The sequence below is a fragment of the Mirounga leonina genome, unplaced genomic scaffold (genome assembly GCF_011800145.1).
Source record: "Mirounga leonina isolate KUSES-001 unplaced genomic scaffold, KU_Mleo_1.0 Mir_153, whole genome shotgun sequence".
NCBI classification, from domain to species: Eukaryota; Metazoa; Chordata; class Mammalia; order Carnivora; family Phocidae; genus Mirounga; species Mirounga leonina.
In genome coordinates, this window is record NW_023270387.1 from 20,966,660 (window position 1) to 20,988,432 (window position 21,773).

At 39.6% G+C, this 21,773-nt stretch overlaps 3 protein-coding genes across 9 annotated transcripts in view; 1 reads left to right on the plus strand and 2 right to left on the minus strand.

Annotated features, from left to right (window-relative positions):
• The window catches only part of PATE2 (prostate and testis expressed 2), a 68,843-nt gene extending 62,597 nt beyond the window's left edge, over positions 1-6,246 (minus strand). Inside the window, exon 1 of the mRNA XM_035009250.1 lies at positions 6,173-6,246. The gene's annotated coding sequence lies outside the window, so the exon portion shown is untranslated. The remainder of the gene's footprint in view (positions 1-6,172) is intronic.
• Positions 6,247-6,460: 214 nt separating this feature from the next.
• HYLS1 (HYLS1 centriolar and ciliogenesis associated) lies at positions 6,461-19,755 on the plus strand. Of its 4 annotated transcripts, none has more exons than XM_035009246.1 (3): positions 6,472-6,550; positions 14,792-14,905; positions 18,455-19,755. In XM_035009246.1, exons 2-3 carry the CDS (start codon positions 14,892-14,894, stop codon positions 19,380-19,382), a joined length of 942 nt encoding a protein of 313 aa, XP_034865137.1. In that variant the 5' UTR covers positions 6,472-6,550; positions 14,792-14,891; the 3' UTR covers positions 19,383-19,755. The 4 variants fall into 4 exon arrangements, with proteins under 4 accessions (XP_034865140.1, XP_034865137.1, XP_034865139.1 ...); XM_035009248.1 differs by lacking the exon at positions 6,472-6,550 and adding an exon at positions 6,842-6,934; XM_035009249.1 differs by lacking the exon at positions 14,792-14,905 and having other exon boundaries at positions 6,461-6,550.
• Positions 11,323-21,640, minus strand: PUS3 (pseudouridine synthase 3). 4 transcript variants are annotated; one of them, XM_035009240.1, is made up of 6 exons: positions 21,589-21,640; positions 19,777-19,914; positions 13,876-14,300; positions 13,198-13,763; positions 12,106-12,296; positions 11,323-11,962 (listed from the first exon to the last, which is right to left on the minus strand). In XM_035009240.1, exons 2-6 carry the CDS (start codon positions 19,832-19,834, stop codon positions 11,652-11,654), a joined length of 1,551 nt encoding a protein of 516 aa, XP_034865131.1. In that variant the 5' UTR covers positions 19,835-19,914; positions 21,589-21,640; the 3' UTR covers positions 11,323-11,651. The 4 variants fall into 4 exon arrangements, with proteins under 4 accessions (XP_034865131.1, XP_034865134.1, XP_034865132.1 ...); XM_035009243.1 differs by lacking the exon at positions 19,777-19,914 and having other exon boundaries at positions 21,589-21,629; XM_035009241.1 differs by lacking the exons at positions 19,777-19,914; positions 21,589-21,640 and adding an exon at positions 18,952-19,036.
• Between the last annotated feature and the right edge of the window lie 133 nt (positions 21,641-21,773).

The following is a 21,773-nucleotide window of genomic DNA, read 5'->3' on the forward strand; positions in this document are numbered from 1 at the left end:
GATGAAAGAAATCAAAGAAGATGTAAATAAACTGAAAACATACCATATTCATAGATTCAAAGATTCAAAATAGTAAAGATTTCAATTCATCCCAAATTGATATACAGATTTAGCACATTTCCTATCAAAATCTCAGAAAGATTTCTTGTAGTTATAGACTAGATTATTATAAGATTTATATAAAAAGGCAAACAAAGTAGAAAAGCCAACTAGAACAATTTAAAAAAATAATAAGGCAGGAGGAACCTGATTTCAAGACTTATCACATAGTTATAGGAATGAAAACTGTAAGATACTGGTGGAGGGACAGACACATAGATCAATAAAACAGAACAGAGACGCCAGAAAGAGACTAACATCATTATGCCCAACTGATTTTTGACAAAAGGGCCAAAGCAATTCAATGAAGGAAACCTTTTCAACAAATGATACTGGAATAATTGAACATTCATAGGAAAAATGAAATTCAACCTAAGTCTTACACTTTATACAAAAATTAACTCAGAATGGATCAGAGATTTAAATATAAAAGGTAAAACTACAAAACTTAAAAAAAAATATTTGGGCTCTAGGGCTAGGAAAAGATTTTTTAGACTTGACACTAAATGTATGATCCATAAAAGGGAAAGTTGATAAAATGGACTTAATCAAAATGTAAACGTATGCTCGGTGAAAGACCCTATTAAGGGGGTGAAAGACAAGCTACAGAGCAGAAGAACATATTTTCAAACCACATGCAATTGACCCTGCAACAACAAAGGGGTTAGAGGCACCAACTTCCCACACAATCGAAAATCTGCATGTAACTTTTGATTCCCCAAAACCTTAAATAGTAATAGCCTACTGTTGACCAGAAGCCTTACTGATAACATAAACCATTGACTAGCACATGTTTTGAATGTCATATGTATTATATATTGTAGTCTTAAAATAAGGTAAGCTAAAGAAGATATTAAGAAAATCATAAGGAAAACATATTTACAGTACTATATTTAGATTAAAAAAAAAACCCTACATTATCAGTTGGCCTGCACAGTCTAAATCTGTGTTGTTCAAGGGTCAACTATACTATATACTATCTATAATGCAGCCAGTTATTATTTGGTAGACACTATGCTAACATGCATTTTCCCATTTAATTTTCACAACAACCATATGAAGGAAGTCAGATTATCATCTCCATTTTAAAAGTGAGAAAACTGAATCAAAGAGAGGCTATATAACTTGACCAAGTCACAAAACTAGGCAGTGGAAGAGTCAGAATTTGAGCCCAGATAATATGACCTCAGAGCCTACACTCTTAACTATTATGCCATATCCTTCCATATCATTAAATGTGTTACTGAAGGAATCTAAAAATGAAATAATTAGGGCTGAATTAGTGATTAGTAGTAAAAAGGAAATGGAAGTGAGAGAGATGAAGCTTTATAAGGAAATAAATGGCAGAACTTAATAACTCTAAGATATATGGGGATGAGAAAGCGTAAAAAATGATAATTTCTTAAGTGTTGAAAGCCTGGGGAAATGATGATACCACTGAAAGGAATATGGATATCATACGGGTGAATCCAGAGGGAAACGATGAATAGTATTTTAGATATGCTGTATTTGGGAAGACAAAGATACTCATGTAGAAATCTTAGTACACAGCTAAGATACATTTTAGAAACCAGGAAGAGGTAAGAGTTGGAAATAAAGATTTTGAAATTATCTCACATAAAATGAGTAGTGGAAGCAATAAAACTATTAAGCTCTCCAGGCACCTGGGTGGCTCAGCCAGTTAAGCGTCCAACTCTTGATTTCAGCTCAGGTCATGATCTCATGGTTGTGAGCCTGAGCCCCACGTTGGGCTCTGCACTCACTGGGGAGTCTGCTTGAGATTCTCTCCTTCTCTTTCTGCCCCTCCCCCCACTCTGTCTCTCTCTCAAATAAATAAATCTTAAAAACAACAAAAACTATTAAGCTCTTGAAGGGGGGGGAAAAAGGACCATACTTTGGGGGGCGTCTGGGTGGCTCAGTCGTTAAGTATCTGCCTTCGGCTCAGGGCATGATCCCAGGGTCCCGGGATTGAGCCCTGCATCGGGCTCCCTGCTCTGCGGGAAGCCTGCTTCTCCCTCTCCCACTCCCCCTGCTTGTGTTCCCTCTCTCGCTGTGTCTCTCTCTGTCAAATAAATAAAATCTTTAAAAAAAAAAAAAAAGGACCATACTTTGGAAACCAGCAACAGTTGACAGTCAGAAGAGGAGAGGTGAGAGGAGAACCAGGACAGGGTAGTCTCAAAGAGTTCACTGGATGAGTTTCAAGAAGAGAGTAGTGTGCCTTCTCTTTTCATTCTAATTATTCTGTCCTGGAGATCTCATACTCACCCACTACTTAAATAACTATCCACCCACACGCAAATATCACAAGGCCATACCTTGCATCTAACCTCTACACTCGGATTTCTAACTGCCTAATTTTACCTCCACCTGAATATCTCAAGGGCATCTCAAATTCACCATGCCCAAATCTAACTCTGTCTCTCAAAATATGGTCTTCTTCCAGTATTCCCTATCTCAGAAAATGGATTCCAGTTGCAAAACCTAGAAACTTACAAATAATCCATGACCTCTTTCGTACATCAACCCCAACCAATTCATGGTCACATCATTTAGGGTTTTATCCATTAAATCTATCTGTCCTCTCTTTGCTATCTCTGGCTATTACCATCCTAGCCTAAGCCACAACCATCTACTGCCTAGAATACTGCAACTGCCTCCAATTTGGACTTCACATAATCTTGCCCCTTCCTCTTTCTGGGGTAGAGAAATGCATTCTCCTCAATGCAGCCAAGATAAAATTTCAAATGCACACCTGAGTATGTCACATAACGCATCCCAATCTTCACTTTAGTGAGTTTCCATAGTTCTTAGGACAGAGATCGAAGTCTTTGTCTTGGCCTACGTGACCTACATAATCTGGCCCTTGCCTACCTCTCCAGTCTCATCTCTACCCTGTCTCTTTGCCGGTCTTTTTTCAATTTCTTGAATCTTCCAAGCTTCCACCCCCAATAGGCCTTTGCAAATGCTCTTCCCCCTGCCTAGAAATGTCCTTTCACCCCCATATCTCCCCTCCACATTTCCCCTACTCATCCTTTAGCTCTTCGTTCAGTGGCACTATGTTAAATTTCCCCATTATTAAATATTTTTATTAGACCATTTGCCTCTCCTTAGCACTGAACACAGTTGTAATTTTACAATAATTTGTGATTGTTTGATGTCATTTTCTTCAATCCAACTGGAAGCTTCATAAAGGAGGGGGATCATGCCTTTTTATATATCATCAAATCACTAAGACATTGCACAGTATCTAACACAGGTATCGTGAAACCAAATAAAGGATACCTCATTTAAAATGGAGCTGAAGGGCCAGAAAGGGAAGGTCTCGTATCCTACCACTACTCACTGTCAACTGTAGATCCCCAACAAGAAGAGATGTGCCTTGCATTCCCAACAAGAAGCCTATACTTGACTACCCCAGAAAGAGGAAGGAGGCTTTTCCTACAAGCCTGGCAACAGCCTAGCCAATGAGAGACTATCACAACTCAGCCAATGAAAATCCACAATACTTCAAATTCCCAGTTTATTCCAATAAACTTTTTGCTTAAAACAGCCCCTCCCAACTTCTTCCTTTTCTTTATAAAAAGAACATTCTTCTCCTTTGTTCTCTGTACTTGCCCATCATTTTGGATACCTTGCATGTCCCGAGTTGCAATCCCCTGCTATTCCCAAATAAACACATTTTTGCTGGCAAAATATCTGACAGTTTTACTTTTAAGGTCAACAGTGTTCAATAAATATTTACTGAATAAATTATCAAACACTCTCAAAAAAATAAAAGAGGATGGGAACCGAGCAAAAATACTGGAGATGACCCTTAGGAAGATCATTAGCAACATCTGAGAGTATAGTCTGAATATACCGATGAGGGTGGAACAACAGCAATGAGAATAGAGCGAGGACAAGTGGGGGGGTAGGGGGCAGCAGCATCCAAAGAGCTGTTTTCATTTTGCTTTTCCTTAGGCCGGTGTTGTTCTATTTCCAAGACTAAAAGAAGAACGAATTGCAAATGTCAGAGACAGGAGATAATGAGTCAGATAAGAGAGGGCTACAGTTGAAGCTGTTTGAAAATGTCAACAAAGGGGTGAGGTAAGCAAACATATCATAAAGGGGGGATTAATTTAAGTATGACAATATAACCAGTTGAAAGTAATATTTCAACGCAAAGATAAAGATGCTGCTGGGTTAATAAACAGTTAAACCTAAGCAGGGAAAGCATCTGAAAGAGAGCTGTGCTATAACCAAAAGGTAAGGAAACCATATTAAACTGCATTAATCAGCAAAATCCAGATTATGGAAAACTCCACAGGACCAACAACATGGTTCCTTCAACAAACTGCACAAGAAAGTGGAGGAGGAACTTATGAAAGAAACTTAAAAGACTGATCAACCAATCACAACATGTGTACTTGATTGGATCTTGGTTCAAACAAGCAAAGTAAAGAAAAAAAAGGGGGGGAAGGTAGAAAATTAAACACTGGCTATTTGATGATATTAAGGAAAACCTTAGATATTTTAGGTGTGATAATAGTATTGTGGTTATGTTTTTAAAAAGTCCTTTTTTAAAGAAATCATACTGTAATATTTATAGATTTCAGATGCCTGATATTTGCTTCAAAATAATACAAGAGGAGGTATGTGGATAGTGATATAGAAGCAACAGGATTGATCATGAGTTAATAATTATTGGAACTAGGCACTGAGTTCATGGGGCTTCCTTATATACAACTTTTTTTATGTCTGGAAGTTTCCTTAATGTTTTTAAGGATGCAATTTGGTTTTCAAGAATAGGATTTTTTTCCCCATATACTCTTATTTTAGATGGCCTTGGTTCAGGTTTCTTGACCTGGGTTCAATGGATTGCACAGAATCATGAAGATTATTAAATCAGAGCTCGGCAAATTTGGAGCATGAAGTGATCCACCAAAAAACAAGAATTGAGTTGAACAAAAGATACCACTTGAAATATGACAGGAGTTAGATCCTTCAGGTTGTTATTGATTAAAGTTTTTCAAAGATCAAACTTTATCATAAAGGATAACAAGAAAATAACTGGGGGGTTATGTTGAATGATCAAAGCAGTAGGTAAGAAAAATGACTGTGCTCTTGTTTCTACGACAGATTGATTGGGGAAATTTTATGTCAAAGAAAAAGTCATACAGCTGTAAGATGACCAAACTAGAACAAGGGATATTGCTCATGAGGAAAGAAAAGCATGTGTGGCACTAAAGTAGTGTTGATAGTGGAGATCTAGGCGTAAGGGTCATTCAAATCCTTACAACCTACTTTGTGCCATCTTGTTTATTCCTTTTTCTTCCCGCCCAACAAATCCAAAGTGACTTAGAGGTCGTGCAAAGGCCCCGAGACTAAGGGGAAAAGTGTTTGGAAAAAAAGGATTAAATATTACCCTCTCCCTCTCACTGAATCCTGGATTGAAGAAATAATATAAATTTGTCAACCAGCACCTGCCTATTTGTGTGAAGTGGGATACAGAACGCTCAGACGGCGGAGGACAAATTGTTTAGCTATGTTGCAGGACAGTGACTAGAAATACTGAGTCGTGGGGACCTCTACGCATTTCCTTTTCCAGGTCTCATCCTCAGCGATTCCCAAAACGGGCACATATACCAAAAAAAAAAAAAAAATGTTCTTTAAAGAGTAAAATACGGAAAGGGAGTAGACGGGAGCATTCTGGAGGAAAACCGCGAGTGCTGTTCTAGCAAGAAGTCAGTGTGGCTGGAGCACGGGTGCAGAGGAACGTCGGGAGGGACAAGAGACACAGCAGTGGGTCAAACAGCCTTGTGAGCCACGGAAAGCGCTCAATGCGCGTCTGTGTTTTTAAACAGAACCTGTGTGGGTCAGACCCCAGGTGGACCTTCTGAAAAGGCGGATCGCTGGAGATGGCTCCAGCTGAGCTCCAAGAGCCTTCCCTTCCGACGCCACCCACCACCGCAGCCGCCCGGAGTTGGGAAGGGCGGAGACGCAGTCCACTCAAGTGGACCGAACGCTAAGGCGCCCCTGCCAAAACCCAGCTAACTAGCGTTAAAGAAGTTTAGAGAGTCCCCTCCTTCCCTACCCGTGCGCCTGAAGGCGACGCAGATACGGTTCCGGGTAACGCGGCAGTGCAAGGGGTGGCTCGAGCACTTCCGGATCCGTGCCTCAAATCCCGGGCTTCCTCCCGCCTGTGGGAGAAAGCCAAGAGAAAATGAGCACCAATCAGAATGTAGACGTGGAAGACGCTCGCCCTCAGAGCCAATAGGAGGGCTGGAGGGCGGTGCCGAGGGCTGGGGTTCGCTCTTCTGGTTTAAACCGCGGCTGCGGGGCGGTTAACTGCGGCCTCGGCGCGTGGGCGGGCTGTGCGCCTGCGCGAGCTACCGGACGCTAACGAAACCCTGCGGAGCTGCGCTAGCCGGGCGGCGGGACTCGGTGCGGTGAGCGGACCTCGGCGGGGCCGGTAAGCGGACAGGGGCTGGAATAGGGAGCGAGCGAATGGGCCCAGGAGGGCCGGCTGCCCGCTGCTGTGGAGAGATCGGGTTTTGAAAAGCGCGGAATGGGAGTTTCCCCCCTGGCGTGGCTGGGAAACGCCTGAGATCCTGCTGAACCCAGGTTTACTGCTCCCTTAGGCAGGTGTAAGCACTGTCGTGCTGTGCCCTTGGAGTGCCTGCGTCCCTAGAGGTCACTGTGGGCGCCCGCGGCGCGTCCGGCGTCCACTGCCTGCCTGGCGGCTGCAGCGCCACCCACGTCCCTGGCCCAGAGGGCGGCGGGGGCGGTGCCGCCGAGGGAGCCGGGTTCCCGGGAGGCCGCGAGCATCCGAGGCGACAACCACGCCCGGGGCCAGGTGGGCACACGATTGTCTTTGCTGTCGTGCGGGGACCAGAGTCTTCCCAACCCCTGGTTACGCCCTTTGTGAACTTCTGGGTGTAACCGTGCGTGCACCTGTGTCCCTTAGGATAGCGTGGAAAATCGAAGAACTCTATAGTCCTACCCCAGATGAAAATACACCTTTTTTCCTGACTATGAAGTTATACAGCCCCGTTGTTTTTAGAAATAAATCCAAGAAGTACGAACGTATAAAGAAAAAAAGGGAAGAAAATACTAGATATTCCATTGGCATCAGATAACCGTAAAAAAAAGAAAACTTCATATTTGGGTTTCCTTCAGATATATTCGTTACGAATATATATTTGCATGATTATGCTTATAAAATATTTATATAATTGTATATTTTGAATATAATAAAGCATATTCATTTTAAAAGCACATTATGCCTTAGAATTTTCGGAACAGGTGTCTGTCAAATACCATTTTTAATGGATGTATGGTATTTCTTGCAGTTGCTGTACTGTGCAGTATATTATTTAACCAATGCCCTAATGATGGACAGCTGTTTTTTCAGTTTCTTCATTATAAAGTAGCGTGATGGTGGTTACATGTATGTATACATGTTTGCATTCTTGTTCAGTTTATCTCCTTGGAGTAATTCTTGGAAGTGGATTATGGCTTAGAAATTGTGGTACAGTTTAAATTGTGATTCATAATGCTAAGCTGCCCTCTAGAAAAATTGATATCTTCCCACCCACCCACGCATACAATGTAAGGGTGCTTATTTCTCCACCCTCTAACTGGCACTGGATATTGAAAAATCTTACCAATCTAAAAGGGTATCTTAATGTTTTTATTTGTGTTATTAATGAGATTAAACATCCTTTTCTGTGTGTATTAGTCATTATTTCTTTGCTAAGTCATCTGTCTTTCCCCTATTCTGGTGTGTGTACCTTTTAATAGCTTTCTAAGAGGAATTTGAATTTGTGATTTTGAATCTGTTACAAGTGTTCCCCCCAGTTGGTTGTTTCTTTGGATTATGGTTGTCTTTCATCAGTGTTTGTTTTGTTTTGTTCTGATGTTGTGGTTCTTTAAGCTGCATGCTTACCTCCTCAGAGTAGAGGAATTTATTGTAACTCTGCAGTAGCCCCCCGTAATGGTTAGAATCCAACTACTATCCCAGTTTAAAATCCTCCCCTTCCACCCTTGAAACCCTTTCACTTGCAACTACTAAGCCTAGGACACTGAGTTGCTCCAGACTGTTGAAGAGAAGGTACTGTTGGGTATTTTGGTCAATATTATCAGAATCTAAAAAAAAAAAAAAAAAAAAATTATCAGAATCTGCAAAATATAAGCTGCTCTAGCTTCTATGTGAAAGTTTCCCCCTAAGTAAAGGGAAAGGATTATCAGGCCTTTATATTAAAAAGAAAGAATAAAGTTACCTGTCAGCCTTACTAAAGTTTATATTTTGTTATTTACAAATAACCCATGTTCATACATTTAAGAAAAAGAATGGGAGTGTGCCGTAATTTAAATGCAAAGAAGATAACAGGTTAATCACTCTACAGTATAGTACATATGTCATAAAAAAATCTCTTTGGGCTTAGTGTTGGAGATCCTCCTAGCCCAGAGTCCTATTCCATTTCTGTCCCTGCTTTATTTTTTAGTAGGTAGTTTTGTATTGCATGAACATTGAAATAAATGGTGTAATACTGCTCACAAATCACCATTTTATTTATATATATGTATGTTACATATATATTACATGTTACATATTTATATATAACATGTATAATCTCATTTAAACTTCAACACCTATTGGAATAATTCCATTTTTCCAATGAAGAAAGGAAGATCTAAGGCCTATTTCTAACAGTTATTAGTCCATACCTTGAGTCAAAAGCTGAAATTTATAACAAATATTCCCTCAGATAACTTAGGTACTTTTGCAGAGTTACATTTTGGGATTCATCATTGCTTCATCTGTGATGATTGTCCTGAGTTTATCTATAGTAACATGTTATCAAAAAATATTATCACTAAATGCTTATTCTACTAGATTTGATAGTATGGTCCAATTAACCTTGAAAGGATTTTACTTAAGATATAAGCTTGATCTTCTAATTCCTTTGCTTCTGTAGAATCTCCAAAGCATGGCTTTTTAGTTAGTGTTTTTTGTCCCATGTATCATTTCTTCAGAGTTGATGGTTTTTATTTTTATTTTTTTTAAGATTTTATTTATTCATTTGACAGAGAGCACAAGCAAGGGGAGTAGCAGGCAGAGGGAGAGGGAGAAGCAGGCTGCCCGACATGGGGCTCGATCCCGGGACCCCAGGATCATGACCAGAGCTGAAGGCAGTCGCCCAACTGGCTGAGCCACCCAGGCGCCCCTAGAGTTGATGTTTTTTAAATAGTGATTTCACAAACTCCGTTCTCTTTCCAGGTTTTTCTTTAACTCGAAAACTAAGGGCAGTGGAGGTACACTGAAATAAGGTAGGAAGTTGAAAAAAATGAAATGTTTTGGTTTGTCCTTACATCAAAATTAAAGGAGAAAGCAATATTTTAAGAACATTCAGGGCATTATGAAATGTTGGCACATCAGGTTCCAAAAACCAATGACTTGATTCAAAATCCAGATGACCTGGATTGTGCCAATTGGCTAGTAAGAATAAACCTTAGTTATTTTGTACCACAATTTTTCCATCTCTAAAATGAGGATCTTTCCCAGTTCCTGCTCTGCTAGAATGTAAAAGCTATTATGTGTCGTCTTCAGTACTACAAGGTCACTTGACTTTTCTTACAGTTTTACATCCTAAACCTGGAACTTCTTCAGTTAAGTCTTGTTTCTGTGGCCCACCCACTACTAAGCTTCTGTGGCACTTAACACGGTCTGTTTACTCTGTATGTTAATATTGTTTGTAATTATCTTGTATGTTGTCTTAGCCAGCAGCTTGAGGATATAAACCATATTTGTATCCCTGGGGTTTTGAACCTAAGTAGGAACAAACTGTTTGTTGATTGGTAAGTAAAACTTTGAATCTCAAACATACAGTATAATTATTTCATAACTGTACAGAAGTATTACACTCTGCAGTGATGAAAATTGTTATTGAGGCAAAAGGTCTGAGTTCACTTGATGTTTATTATTTTAATGGCTATAAGAGCTAATATATCATTTTAAAAGAATTTTGAACTCTTTTGAGTAAATATTGGTGTTAATAGTATTTTGAGGGTTACTTATCATCTTTGAGAATAAAGCCCCACCTTATTTTCCTGACCCTTGTGTCTCAGATGTGCTTAAGTCTGAAACCTAGGTGTTATCCTGAAAGCCTCCCTACTTTTGAACCTCACATTCATTCAACCATAAAACCCTGTTGCTTCTCCTTTCTTAATTTCAAATTCATCTACTTCTTTCCATCCCCCTTACTACAAATCTAGTCTAGGCCATCATCATCTAATTCTTCAATTATTCTAACAGCCTCCTAACTGGTCCCACTATCTTGCCCTCTTCCAGTCCACACCATACCCAGAGCAGTATTTTTGCTACACAGTCCTGGCTTGTATTTTTTTTTTTTTCAGTGGCCTCTCAAGATAAAATGTAAGCTTTTTAGGAAGGCCTACAGGACTCTACAAACATGATCCTTGCTTCCTTTTCTAAACTATGCTCTTGTCAATGTCAAGCTGTACTCCTGTATTTACAATTACCTGCAGGTAAATCTCTCACGCTTTATACAAACTGCATCTTCTGCCTTGGACACACTTAAAGTTCTTCTTTATCCCCACTTTAACTGGCTCCTACTTGTTGTGCAAGGTTTAGCTTGGAAATCTCTTTATAAGAATTTTCCCTAAACCACTACACCAGGGGGTGGTAAACTCCATGGCCTATTTTTATATGGCCCATGAACTAAGCTAAGAATGTTTTTTTTACATATGTAAAAAGGTTGTGAAGAAGAAAAAGATAGGGGCATCTGGGTGGCTCAGTCAGTTAAGCATCTGCCTTCGACTCAGGTCATGATCCAGGGCCCTAGGATCCGAGTCCCGAATTGCGCTCCCTGCTCAAGGGGAGTCTGCTTCTCCCTCTCCCCCTTCCCGCTGCTCGTGCTCTCTCTCAAATAAATAAAATCTATATTAAAAAAAAAAAAAAAGACTGTGTAACCAAGACCATTTGTGGCTCACAGCACTAGACTGATAAGCTTTTTAAGAGATGCTGTGCTTTTATTCAGTTAGGTCACTTTCTGGTAGTGTGCCTTTCATAAAGCAATGTATGAAATATTTAACTGACTAAATTTCTTATTTTTAATTTCTCTCTTAAAAAATAAGACACTCAGGCAAAGCTCTTTGGAGAATTCAGATGAGTAATGAGTATCTCATTTGCTTTTTAAAAAGACAGCATAACAAATTAGATACTTGCAGAAGCAGGCTTTAATGAATTTGAACACAAGGCACAGGTTTCCATGTGTATGTAAACTCCTCTCCATTTCACTGTTGCTTCTTGCTTCTTCGATCTCTTAATCCTTTTGGGGGAAGGAATGAGAATGTTTGAACTCTTATTCAAGCTAGAACTTCCTTTATAGGGCTTAATGGTCTTTGGGTTTGGGGGGGTGGTATTTTGTTTTGTTTTTTCAAAGAACCCATCATCTGAATTTTAGGACTTCTTGAAGTACATATTATCTTGTATTTCTTTTTTATTCACCTACCACTAGCTAGTTGTTGCCTCCTAGATCCTGTTATGGTTAACTGATGCTTTTAATTTTGGGATCAACACAGACTCTCTTTGTTGGTTTCTCCAAAAGAGTATTTTCTTCCTCCATTGTATCATTACAGTCCCTTTTGGCTTTTGTTTCTTCCTCATGGAATAAATGTGGGTGCTCGATGCGTCCCCTACGTACAAAATGCTGGATCCGGGATTCTAATCCTTGGCATTTAGGACGATCCATGAGGGGTTTATATGTGCGCATTTTCACTCCCTCTACAAAGGCACTGGTCTGCTTTATGACAGAAGGCTTAACATTTCTCCATTCTATCACTCCATCCATCTTTGGTCCTATAATATATACAATCAGATATTACATGGATGCTTTACCACAACAGAATCACCTCCAAACTGTATATAAATCTACCTCTCCCCATGCCCCATATAACTTTGGTTCTAGTAAATAATTGTATCCTAGGATTCTCCTGTCATACCTGTCCCACAGGGTACTGCAACGGAGTCCAGTCCTTGTAGCATGCTATACAACATGTGTGTTTTAACAGCATGATTAGCCCATAGTTGTTGTAGATGGGTAACATTGAACTCCTGAACCTCCCGGTCATAAATCCACTTGATATTTTCAAACTTACAATCATACAAGACCAGAGGAAATTCTACGGCCATACTAGAGAGAAAAAGAGACAAGAAACACTATGAAAATACACAGCAGCCATCCAACAGCCTTGTATTTTAAGAACAAGGTGGGGGGAGGGTAGGTAATTGGGTTAAAAGGAGGGGAAAACTTTGTCAGTATTGAGTAACAGATTAAGAAAATAAAAAAAGATCCCTAGCCTTGAACAACTTTATAATTAAAAGAAAAAAAAAAAAAAAAACCAAACCATGGATCAACTAGTTAGGCTTGATCAAAAGAGGATAAATTTCAGTGGTAACAGGTCACCTAGAAGTGAACTGACTTGTCTCACCCATAATGCTATAAAATTATTTTTTATATTTTTCCAAACTTGTTAATTTTGTATGGTATGAAGTAAAAACTAGATTTCATTGCTTAGGAATGAATTGTTGGTTTATCTGACCTCAGCCTCCTCTCAAAAGAAAAGTCTTGACTATTCTTCCCATCTTTCCTACCATTTCAGACACTGAAAATTAGGAAAAATTCAAAAGTACAATAGTATGACTACCCAATAATATAAAGCAAGGAAGATTTAATATGAATAGTTTGCTCACTTTTAAACTTCACCTAACAGAACCTCACAATAATACCTCTCAACATAAATTCAGGGGAAAAAAAATTTAGAAATGAAGGTTATTTTATTTAAGGGGCCTGGTCCAAACACTTATTTCTTACTAATGGGACAGAACGAGAGAAGAAAAAGATAGCCCTCCTACATGTTCATAACATTCTACAAGAGAGATTAAATTCTTCATGAAGACAAAATAAGTGACCTAGTTAATCAGACAATTGTTGGGAAAGGAAGATATGTTAACCTTCAGTTATTTAAAATATTTAATATATTTAAAAATATTCTAAAGGCAACACTTGTTTTTTTGTTTTGTTTTTAACTTACCTGTATTGAGGTTTCTGGGGGTTTTTCTCTATGTTCAGCAGCTCATCAATAATCTCTGGCTTCTCCATTCCTTGGCCAATCAGAAAAAGGATAGCCATCATACAGCGGACTTGATGATAAAGGAATGCCTGGCCAATCACTTCAAACTGACATAACTGGAAAGGTTCTTGCCATCTCTCATTATCCAGGCTCTGGCCCACTAGCTGTACTTGAGCAGACAGAATAGTCCTCTGAAAATTAATGACTCCATTGGCTACATCCATTTTACATAAGTTCCTAAAATCATGTGTGCCAACATACTTCTGAGCTGCATAGTTCATGGTTACAATGTCTAAATCAGCACGAGGGAAAAAATAGCGGTAAGTCCGCTCCAGACAGCTGAATCTAGCACTGAAGCTAGGTTCCACAGGGGCCCAGGCCAGTACACGGATGTCTGGAGGGAGTACCCGATTGAGAATGTGGGTGTAACGAATCTCTTTAGCAGCATCGTTGATTTCATCTTTTACATTAAAATCCTCTGAAGTCCTGCCCTTCAGAAAGTGAGAACGAAGGTCGAGAGAAATCACCTGTGGAATTAAAAAGAGATGTTTGTTTTGGAGACACAATCTGAACTCTTAATATGTACACCTAGAATATGTTGGTATTGCTTACTTTGAGAAAGAGTATAGTGGCCCTTACCTGTCCAAAGGCACTAACTCCTTTGTCTGTTCGCCCACACCGGTGATAGTTGGATGTCTGTCTGCTTTCTACTAGTCGAGTCTTGGTTAGAGCCTCAAACAGTTTCTCTTCAATTGTATTGTTTGTGTTTTCCTGACTGGCAAAGCCCTGGTATCCCCAGCCCAGATAGGCTATCTTTAGGGCTACATGTCTTCGACCATGAGCACTGAAATCAAATGCACGCTTAGCTTTTCCAGCTCCTAAAGAATTTTCTCTAACATGTGAGTCTTTGTTGTTGGCCTGTTCTTTTTTAAGTCTTTGTACCTCCTGCTCCAGTTCTTGCACTCTTTTTAGGAGTTTCTCAGTCTGGATTCTATCTATGTCATTTTCAGCCATAATAAGACAACCAACCCCAGGAATAAAGGAATCATATAGGTCCACTCGACCTGAAAAGAGAGTAAAAGGATAAAACAGTTTCAATGTGGATTACTTTGGTGATGTCAGTATCATTCCATTATGTGCAAATAGCACCTAAGATTTAATTTAATGCCTAAAGGATATATTTTGCTTCTGTCCAGGGAGACAGGCATTAGCCTAACTGTTATGGGTTGATCATCCACAGATCAACTGGCCAGTTCACAGGGGAAGAGGAGGGGGGGAATAAGAAAGAGGTAGCATCGTTAAAGTTTAATCAGGGAAAATGTAGATCCCATTTCTCTCTTCTTCATTAGCTGAGATGATTTAAGGACTGATGTTACTGATATTTTTTCATTAAAACATTTCTTTTTGACTTTTCATTACACTTGTCCAATCTTTTTAATCATAAAATCTGTTCATATAGTATGTATGTGTCTATTCTTTTTCTAATTTTCCAGTATTTCAGATAAAATTAGTGGCTTGTATGTTCTAACATCTAACACTCAGCTCTGTCTTAAAGGTGCTACAGTAGAGACTAGCCTGATTGATGAAACTTATGATTGTACTTCATATTGGAAATAGAGCCTGAAGTCAAGATTTTCCAATTCTAAGCAGTTTTGATGGCAGAAAAAAGGTAATTAAGCATCACGATCCTTTTTTTAAGTCAAATTTATGTTCTGTACCTCTAGCAGTTAGAAGAGTCAGTCAGGAAAATGTAATTAAGATGTTGACATTCCTGTAGTACGAATGTACTACATCCTTAAAATTGGGACAGTGCTAGACAATCTATAACTGACGGTCACTTTAGTTATGGATCGTCTCCAAATCTCTTCTAAGGCCATGTTATCTAGTTCTTGGTAGCTCATTTAGTTTTTGGCCTTTGAGAGTTTCTTTTATCTATGATAGATTAAAAGTTTAAATACAAAAAAAACGAAACTATAAAAGTACTAGAAGAAAACCTTTTTTATAGTCTTGGAATGGGAAGGACATTTCTAAGTAAGATCCTGTAGAATTGCAGAAACTGTAGACAACCAAAAATGTGACTACCTGAAATTGAAAGTTGTACCAGCAAAAAATAAAATCAGAAGGTAAACAATAAACTTGGAAGAAAAATAATTATGGCAAAGGGCTAATCTGCTTAATTAAGAAGTATTTTATGAATATATACATTAGTTTTAATTTCAGGATCAAAAAGAAAAAATCCAACAACCTGAGAGGTAAATGGGAAAGGAAAAGCATTTCATACAAAGAGGGGAAAAAAAAGCTTATAAAAATGTATGAAAAGTTGTTCAGGTCTACTCAATTTAAATGCCATTCAGATGAGAACTATTTTTTACCAAACTGACTGCAGAGAAGGTTCACTAGTGCACCACTTTGGAGAGGGAATGAAGAAACAGGCTCTGGAAGATGCCATCAGTACAGCTTCTTCAGAGGGCATTTGACAACAGCCAGCAAATTGAGCACACACATCTTTTGACCCACCTACTCCATTTCCAGAAATTTTAAAGATTTTATTTATTTGAGGGCGCCTGGGTGGCTCAGATGGTTAAGCGTCTGCCTTCGGCTCAGGTCATGATCCCAGGGTCCTGGGATCGAGTCCCGCATCGGGCTCCCTGCTAGGTGGGGAGCCTGCTTCTCTCCCTCTGCCTCTGCCTCTCTCTCTCTCTCTGACTTTCATGAATAAATAAATAAATAAAAAAAAAAAAAAAAAAAAGATTCTATTTATTTGAGACCGCGCACCCATGCACGCTCTCGCAAGTAGAAGGGAGGAGGGAGAGGGACAAGCAGACTCTGCGCTGAGCATGGAGCTCAACATGGGGCTTGATCTCACAACCCATGAGATCATGACCTGAGCCAAAATCAAGAGTAGGATGCTTAGCCAACTGAGCCACCCAGTCACCCCTCTATGTTTAAGTAATTTTAATACATCTTCAGTTGCCAGGCTGAGTTCATCCCAGTACCCTGTCACTGAAATAAATTTTAGAACCCAAATCAACCAAATACCCAGTGCTAGTTTCCTGACTGGATCTAGGATAGTTAACTACTGCCCACTATTTCCTATATCCCTACAATTTTTATTTTCTTTTGTTTTTTTTGTTTTTAAAGGATTTTTATATCCTAGTTTTTCTTTTTAAACTGAAAAACTAGTACATGCACATGGTAATTTACACATACGCTTGCACAAGTACGAAAAACTTAAGAGATACTCATTGTAACATTCATTTTAACAAGACTGTAACCTAAATTAAATCAGGGACTGAATGAATAAATGATGGTGTATCCATACGTCAGAATTCTATGCAACTTTAAACAAAATGAAGGAAGTCTACATGTGCTGATAGAGCTGGATCGCCAAGACTGTCTTTAAGGTTCAGAAGAGTTGTATAATATGCTCCTTTATGGTATAAAAATGTACATGTGAGGGCTGCCTGGGTGGCTCAGTCGTTAAGCGTCTGCCTTCGGCTCAGGTCATGATCCCAGGTCCTGGGATCCAGCCCCACATCCAGCTCCCTGCTCCACGGGAAGCCTGCTTCTCCCTCTCCCCCTGCTTGTGTTCCCTCTCTCGCTGTGTCTCTGTCAAATAAATAAATGAAATCTTAAAAAAAAAAAAACGAATATGGAAAGATTACTAGAGAAAGCATAAGAAACTGCCTTTGAGAGTGAGAGTTGGTAAGGGGAAGGGAGATCCTTACTTAAAATTACATGTGCGGGACAACGTAGGGAATAAAGTCAGTGGTATTGTGATAACAGCGTTTTATGGTGAGATTGCAGCTATACTTGTGAGCTTAGCATACCCTTGTCAAATGTACACCTGAAACTAATGTAACATTTTATGTCAACTATATTTTATTTTTAAAAAATTACCATGTGCATGTACTAATTTTTCAGTTTAAAAAGAAAAATTACAGGATATAAAAATCCTTTAAAAACAAAAAAAAAACAAAAGAAAATAAAAATTGTAGGGATATAGGAAATAGTGGGCAGTAGTTAACTATCCTAGATCCAGTCAGGAAACTAGCACTGGGTATTTGGTTGATTTGGGTTCTAAAATTTATTTCAGTGACAGGGTACTGGGATGAACTCAGCCTGGCAACTGAAGATGTATTAAAATTACTTAAACATAGAGGGGTGACTGGGTGGCTCAGTTGGCTAAGCATCCTACTCTTGATTTTGGCTCAGGTCATGATCTCATGGGTTGTGAGATCAAGCCCCATGTTGAGCTCCATGCTCAGCGCAGAGTCTGCTTGTCCCTCTCCCTCCTCCCTTCCACTTGCAAGAGCGTGCATGGGTGCGCTGTCTCAAATAAATAAAATCTTTAACAAAAAATTTCTTAAGCATAGGAGTGTTTTTATGTATATCACTGCTTTTGTGATGGTTTTGGATTATGTCACTCATAGTTAAAAGCAAGGACTCTGAAGACAGACTGCCTGAGTTAGACTTCCAACTGCACCCCTTACTAGCTATGTAACCTTGTGCTATTTAATTTCTTTATGCCCCATGTTACTCATCTTTTGAAAGTAGATAACAAGAGCACCAGTTCCTCACAGGTGAGGATTACATGAATTAATAAATGTTAAGCACATAGAACAATGCTGGATATATAAAGTGCCCCCCAAAGTGTAAGTTGTATAATGTCTATTAAGCATTATGCCCCATATCATGTAGTCGCAAGTTTTTGTGGTTTTTTTAAGATTTTATTGAGAGAAAGAGAGCGTGAGCAGGGAGGTGGGTGTGGGTACGGAGATAGAGAATCTCAAGCTGACTCCGTGTGGACGCAGGGCCTGATCTCACGACCCATGAGATCATGACCTGAGCCAAAACCCAAGAGTCAAACACTTAACCAACTGAGCCACCCAGGTGCCCCAAGTCACAAGCTTTTATAATGCCAGAACTCACCTGTCCTGTCCTAGGAGCCACTAAAGGTAGCAGGAACTATCAGGCATTAGAAAGTGGGAGCAAATAAGAAGAGAGTGGAGATGAAAGCAGATGATGGCTTCTCTGGAGCTGAGTAAATGCTCCTCCAAACTGCTACCATATTACCCTGTACTATAATCTGTATTTTATAACTATTAGTTTATGATTGCCTTGGCCATTCTTTCTTCATCTGACTATAATAAAGTAGGGAATGAACAATTTAAGAACTGGGAATTAGCAGAAATCTAATCATTATTTTTTCTTGCAGAAGGTCCTACAGTGGAGGGGAAGCAATGGAGGAACTCATGGGACCCAATGTACAAAAATGGGCCAATGTAGATCCAGAAGAACGAATGTTGGCAGCCGCTACAGCTTTTACTCGTATCTGTGCAGGGCAGGGTGAGGGAGATGTCAGGAGAGATGCCCAGCCTATCCAGTATGATCCCTACAGTAAAGCTTCAGTAACTGCAGGAAAGCGACCTGCTCTTCCTGTGCAAATGCAGTACCAACATGTAGAAAGTAATGCCGCTTCAGAAACAGTCTCTGAGGCGTCCCAAAGACTCCGAAAGCCAGTGATGAAGAGAAAGGTGTTGCGCAAGAAGCCAGGTGGGGAAGTATCAGTGACCGATGAATCGATTATCAGTGAATCAGAGTCTGGTACAGGGAGTGATATGGATCTCTGGGACTTAAGACAAAGGCTCATGAGTCTACAGTTCCACGAAGACAGGGAATCCCCAGATGACATTTCACAAAAATTTAACTTACCACATGAATACCAAGGAATTTCTCAAGATCAACTCATTTGCTATCTACGAAGAGAAGGAATGGGCCCTCCGGCTTATGAACAAGACCTGATTGTTGCCAGCCGACCCAAGTCCTTTATTCTCCCAAGGCTGGACCAGCTGAGCAGAAATCGAGGCAAGGTAGACCGGGTAGCCCGATATTTTGAGTACAAACGAGACTGGGACTCAATGAGGTTACCTGGTGAAGATCACAGAAAGGAATTACGCTGGGGTGTCCGAGAGCAGATGCTTTCTCGAGCAGAACCCCAGTCCAAGCCTCAGCACATATATGTTCCAAACAATTACTTGGTGCCAACTGAGAAGAAAAGATCTGCCCTTCGTTGGGGTGTTCGCTGTGACCTTGCAAATGGTGTCATGCCCAGGAAGCTTCCCTTCCCTCTTTTTCCTTCTTAAATATTTTTTTTAGCCTCTTTTATGGGATTGTTTGGGGGTAACCTGGTTCTTTATCTCTGTCCTTCTATTTAAATAGAAACAACTAACTTGAAAGCCCATGGAACATTATACAGTAAGGACTTCACCCATCATTGGTCTTTCCTAGGTGTGTACATTGGTATCAAATACCACTTCACTTCCAAATTACCACTCTCAAATCCACTAATTGCAAGAGAAGTCATGCCAAAGAAAGAAAAACAGACCTAGTCTTTCCACTTTGTCAGATAGCACCGTTTCCATTCTATACTGTTTTTAACCTTTGGCCAACGTGAGTTGCTGTTTTTAAAGTTGCTGGGCATTAAGCTTATTCATTAAAGAATTGGGATTTTGTGAACTTGATCTTATTTTTACTTACTAATACTTCCCAAAGTAAGATGATCGCAAAACTGGGTTATGACTCTGCCTCCAATCATTACTCCCCATCACACTCTCACCACTTAAATATTGAGAGCCAAAGGAAAGGAACAAACAACTGTTCTTTATGCACACAATCCTAAAGGAACAAAGAAAAGTAACAACATATCTCCATTACTAAAGGAACATAGTAAATCTAGAAAATTTAAATGTTTTTTAATAGACAGTAACAGTATTATATGACATACAGGATTCTAACCCAAGTTTTATTTCAGAATTACTTCAATAATTTATTGCCCTCCAGTTGTCACTTCTAGAATACCATGCTTTTTATAATTTGCCACTGAGATTTTCTTGGAAATTATGCCTGTCACTCTGAAAAAGAATTTACTAAATCTGGAACTAGATGTAGACACAAATACCAAAATGAACATGGCATATTTGGGTACGGACCAAAACACTAATTCTGTTCACCTTAAACTGGTTCTATTCTTGATGCTTCTAATCCAGTGAGGATTATCTAAAATCTGGAGGTTGTGTTTTAGCATCTGAAGCCAGCAGAAATAGTTTCCTTGTTCAAGGGAAAATAGCTATGCAATGTATAAATGAGTTACTTTGACCATTACTATCTGCTAAAATATATCTTCTCCGTAATATTTAAGCTACATCATTCATCCAGTTCCACTGTGAGACATTTTTCAGGAAAGAAATAATCACTGACTCAAATATAGATGTAGGATCTGCTCACTGCAAATAAGTAAAAACTGCCAACTATCCAACAATAGTGAAATGATTAAATGGAATATCAGTCATTGAAAATAATGGGAAGCTAATGAAAAAGTGCAAATTAAATGAAACAGGTTGTGAACTACACGATCACAGTCATGTGCACATACAAAGCACAAGGAAAAATCAAAATGTAGTGGGATTAAAGGTAGTTTTTATACTTTTAAAAACCTTAAAAACCACATGGCACTTTTATATGCAAATTACACCAAAGACTTAACTCCTTTAGATTATCTCAAAGCCCAATAATTAACCAACAAAAAGTTTCCAGAGATTACCTTATTAACCAAAGAACTAGTCCAAAGGGTTTAAGCAAGTAAAGATTTGTGGCAAAAAGAGGACTTGAGCCCAAGACTCGTGACCCATTAGAGCTTCCTCCAGCACACCACAGCACACCCTAAGCTGACCTACCGCTTGGAAAGGGGCTGCCAAATTACCACAACGAGGGAATTGGTGTGTGCGCTGAGCATCGACTGTAAACATAATCAGCTATCGCTAGAGTTTCAATACATTTTTTGAAGTTAAAAGATCTAAATCTCAAAATATTTGCAACTAGGGGAGTAGGAGAACGCATTTTCCATGATAAACCTTATTTTAAACCAAAGAGAAGGAGAAAGAATAGCCATAAGGATCAAGAGACATGCACTATGACCAGTAACAGTGAAAAGCAATCTCCTAATTTGAAAAAGTCGCCTCGCCTCCCTCCCCACATACTACTGGAATCCTGACCTCTACGGGTATTTAGTTTTATGAGCAAACAATTCTGAGGCAGCCGACTTAACTCCCAAGTCCAAGGGCCCTCTAAAAATCGAATTAAAGAAGTTTCTACTGCTGTGAGTTTCTGCCAGGAGCTGCAAAAAGCACCAGATACAAAAACACTGTCCTAAGCAAGATCCCACTTCCACCCATCAATGCTTTGAAGACCAAGGTATGGAAAAGGGGAAAAAAAGGTCCAGCTGTTTGTCCATTTATCCGTTCCTCTTTGTATAAACCAGAAAATAATTCATCCCCGAATCCCCTTACTTACCTTCCGGTTGTCGACCACGCAGCTTTTAGCGAGACAGGAAGCTGTCGTTTTGCGTCTTCCGCGCGCGCGCGTGCCCACGGTCTCATGGGAAGTGTAGTCCACCCTTGTGGGAAATGTAGTTCCAAGAGACGGAGGTGCAGGCTTGACGCTGAAATCTACCTAATATTTTCTAGTCTGGCCACCAC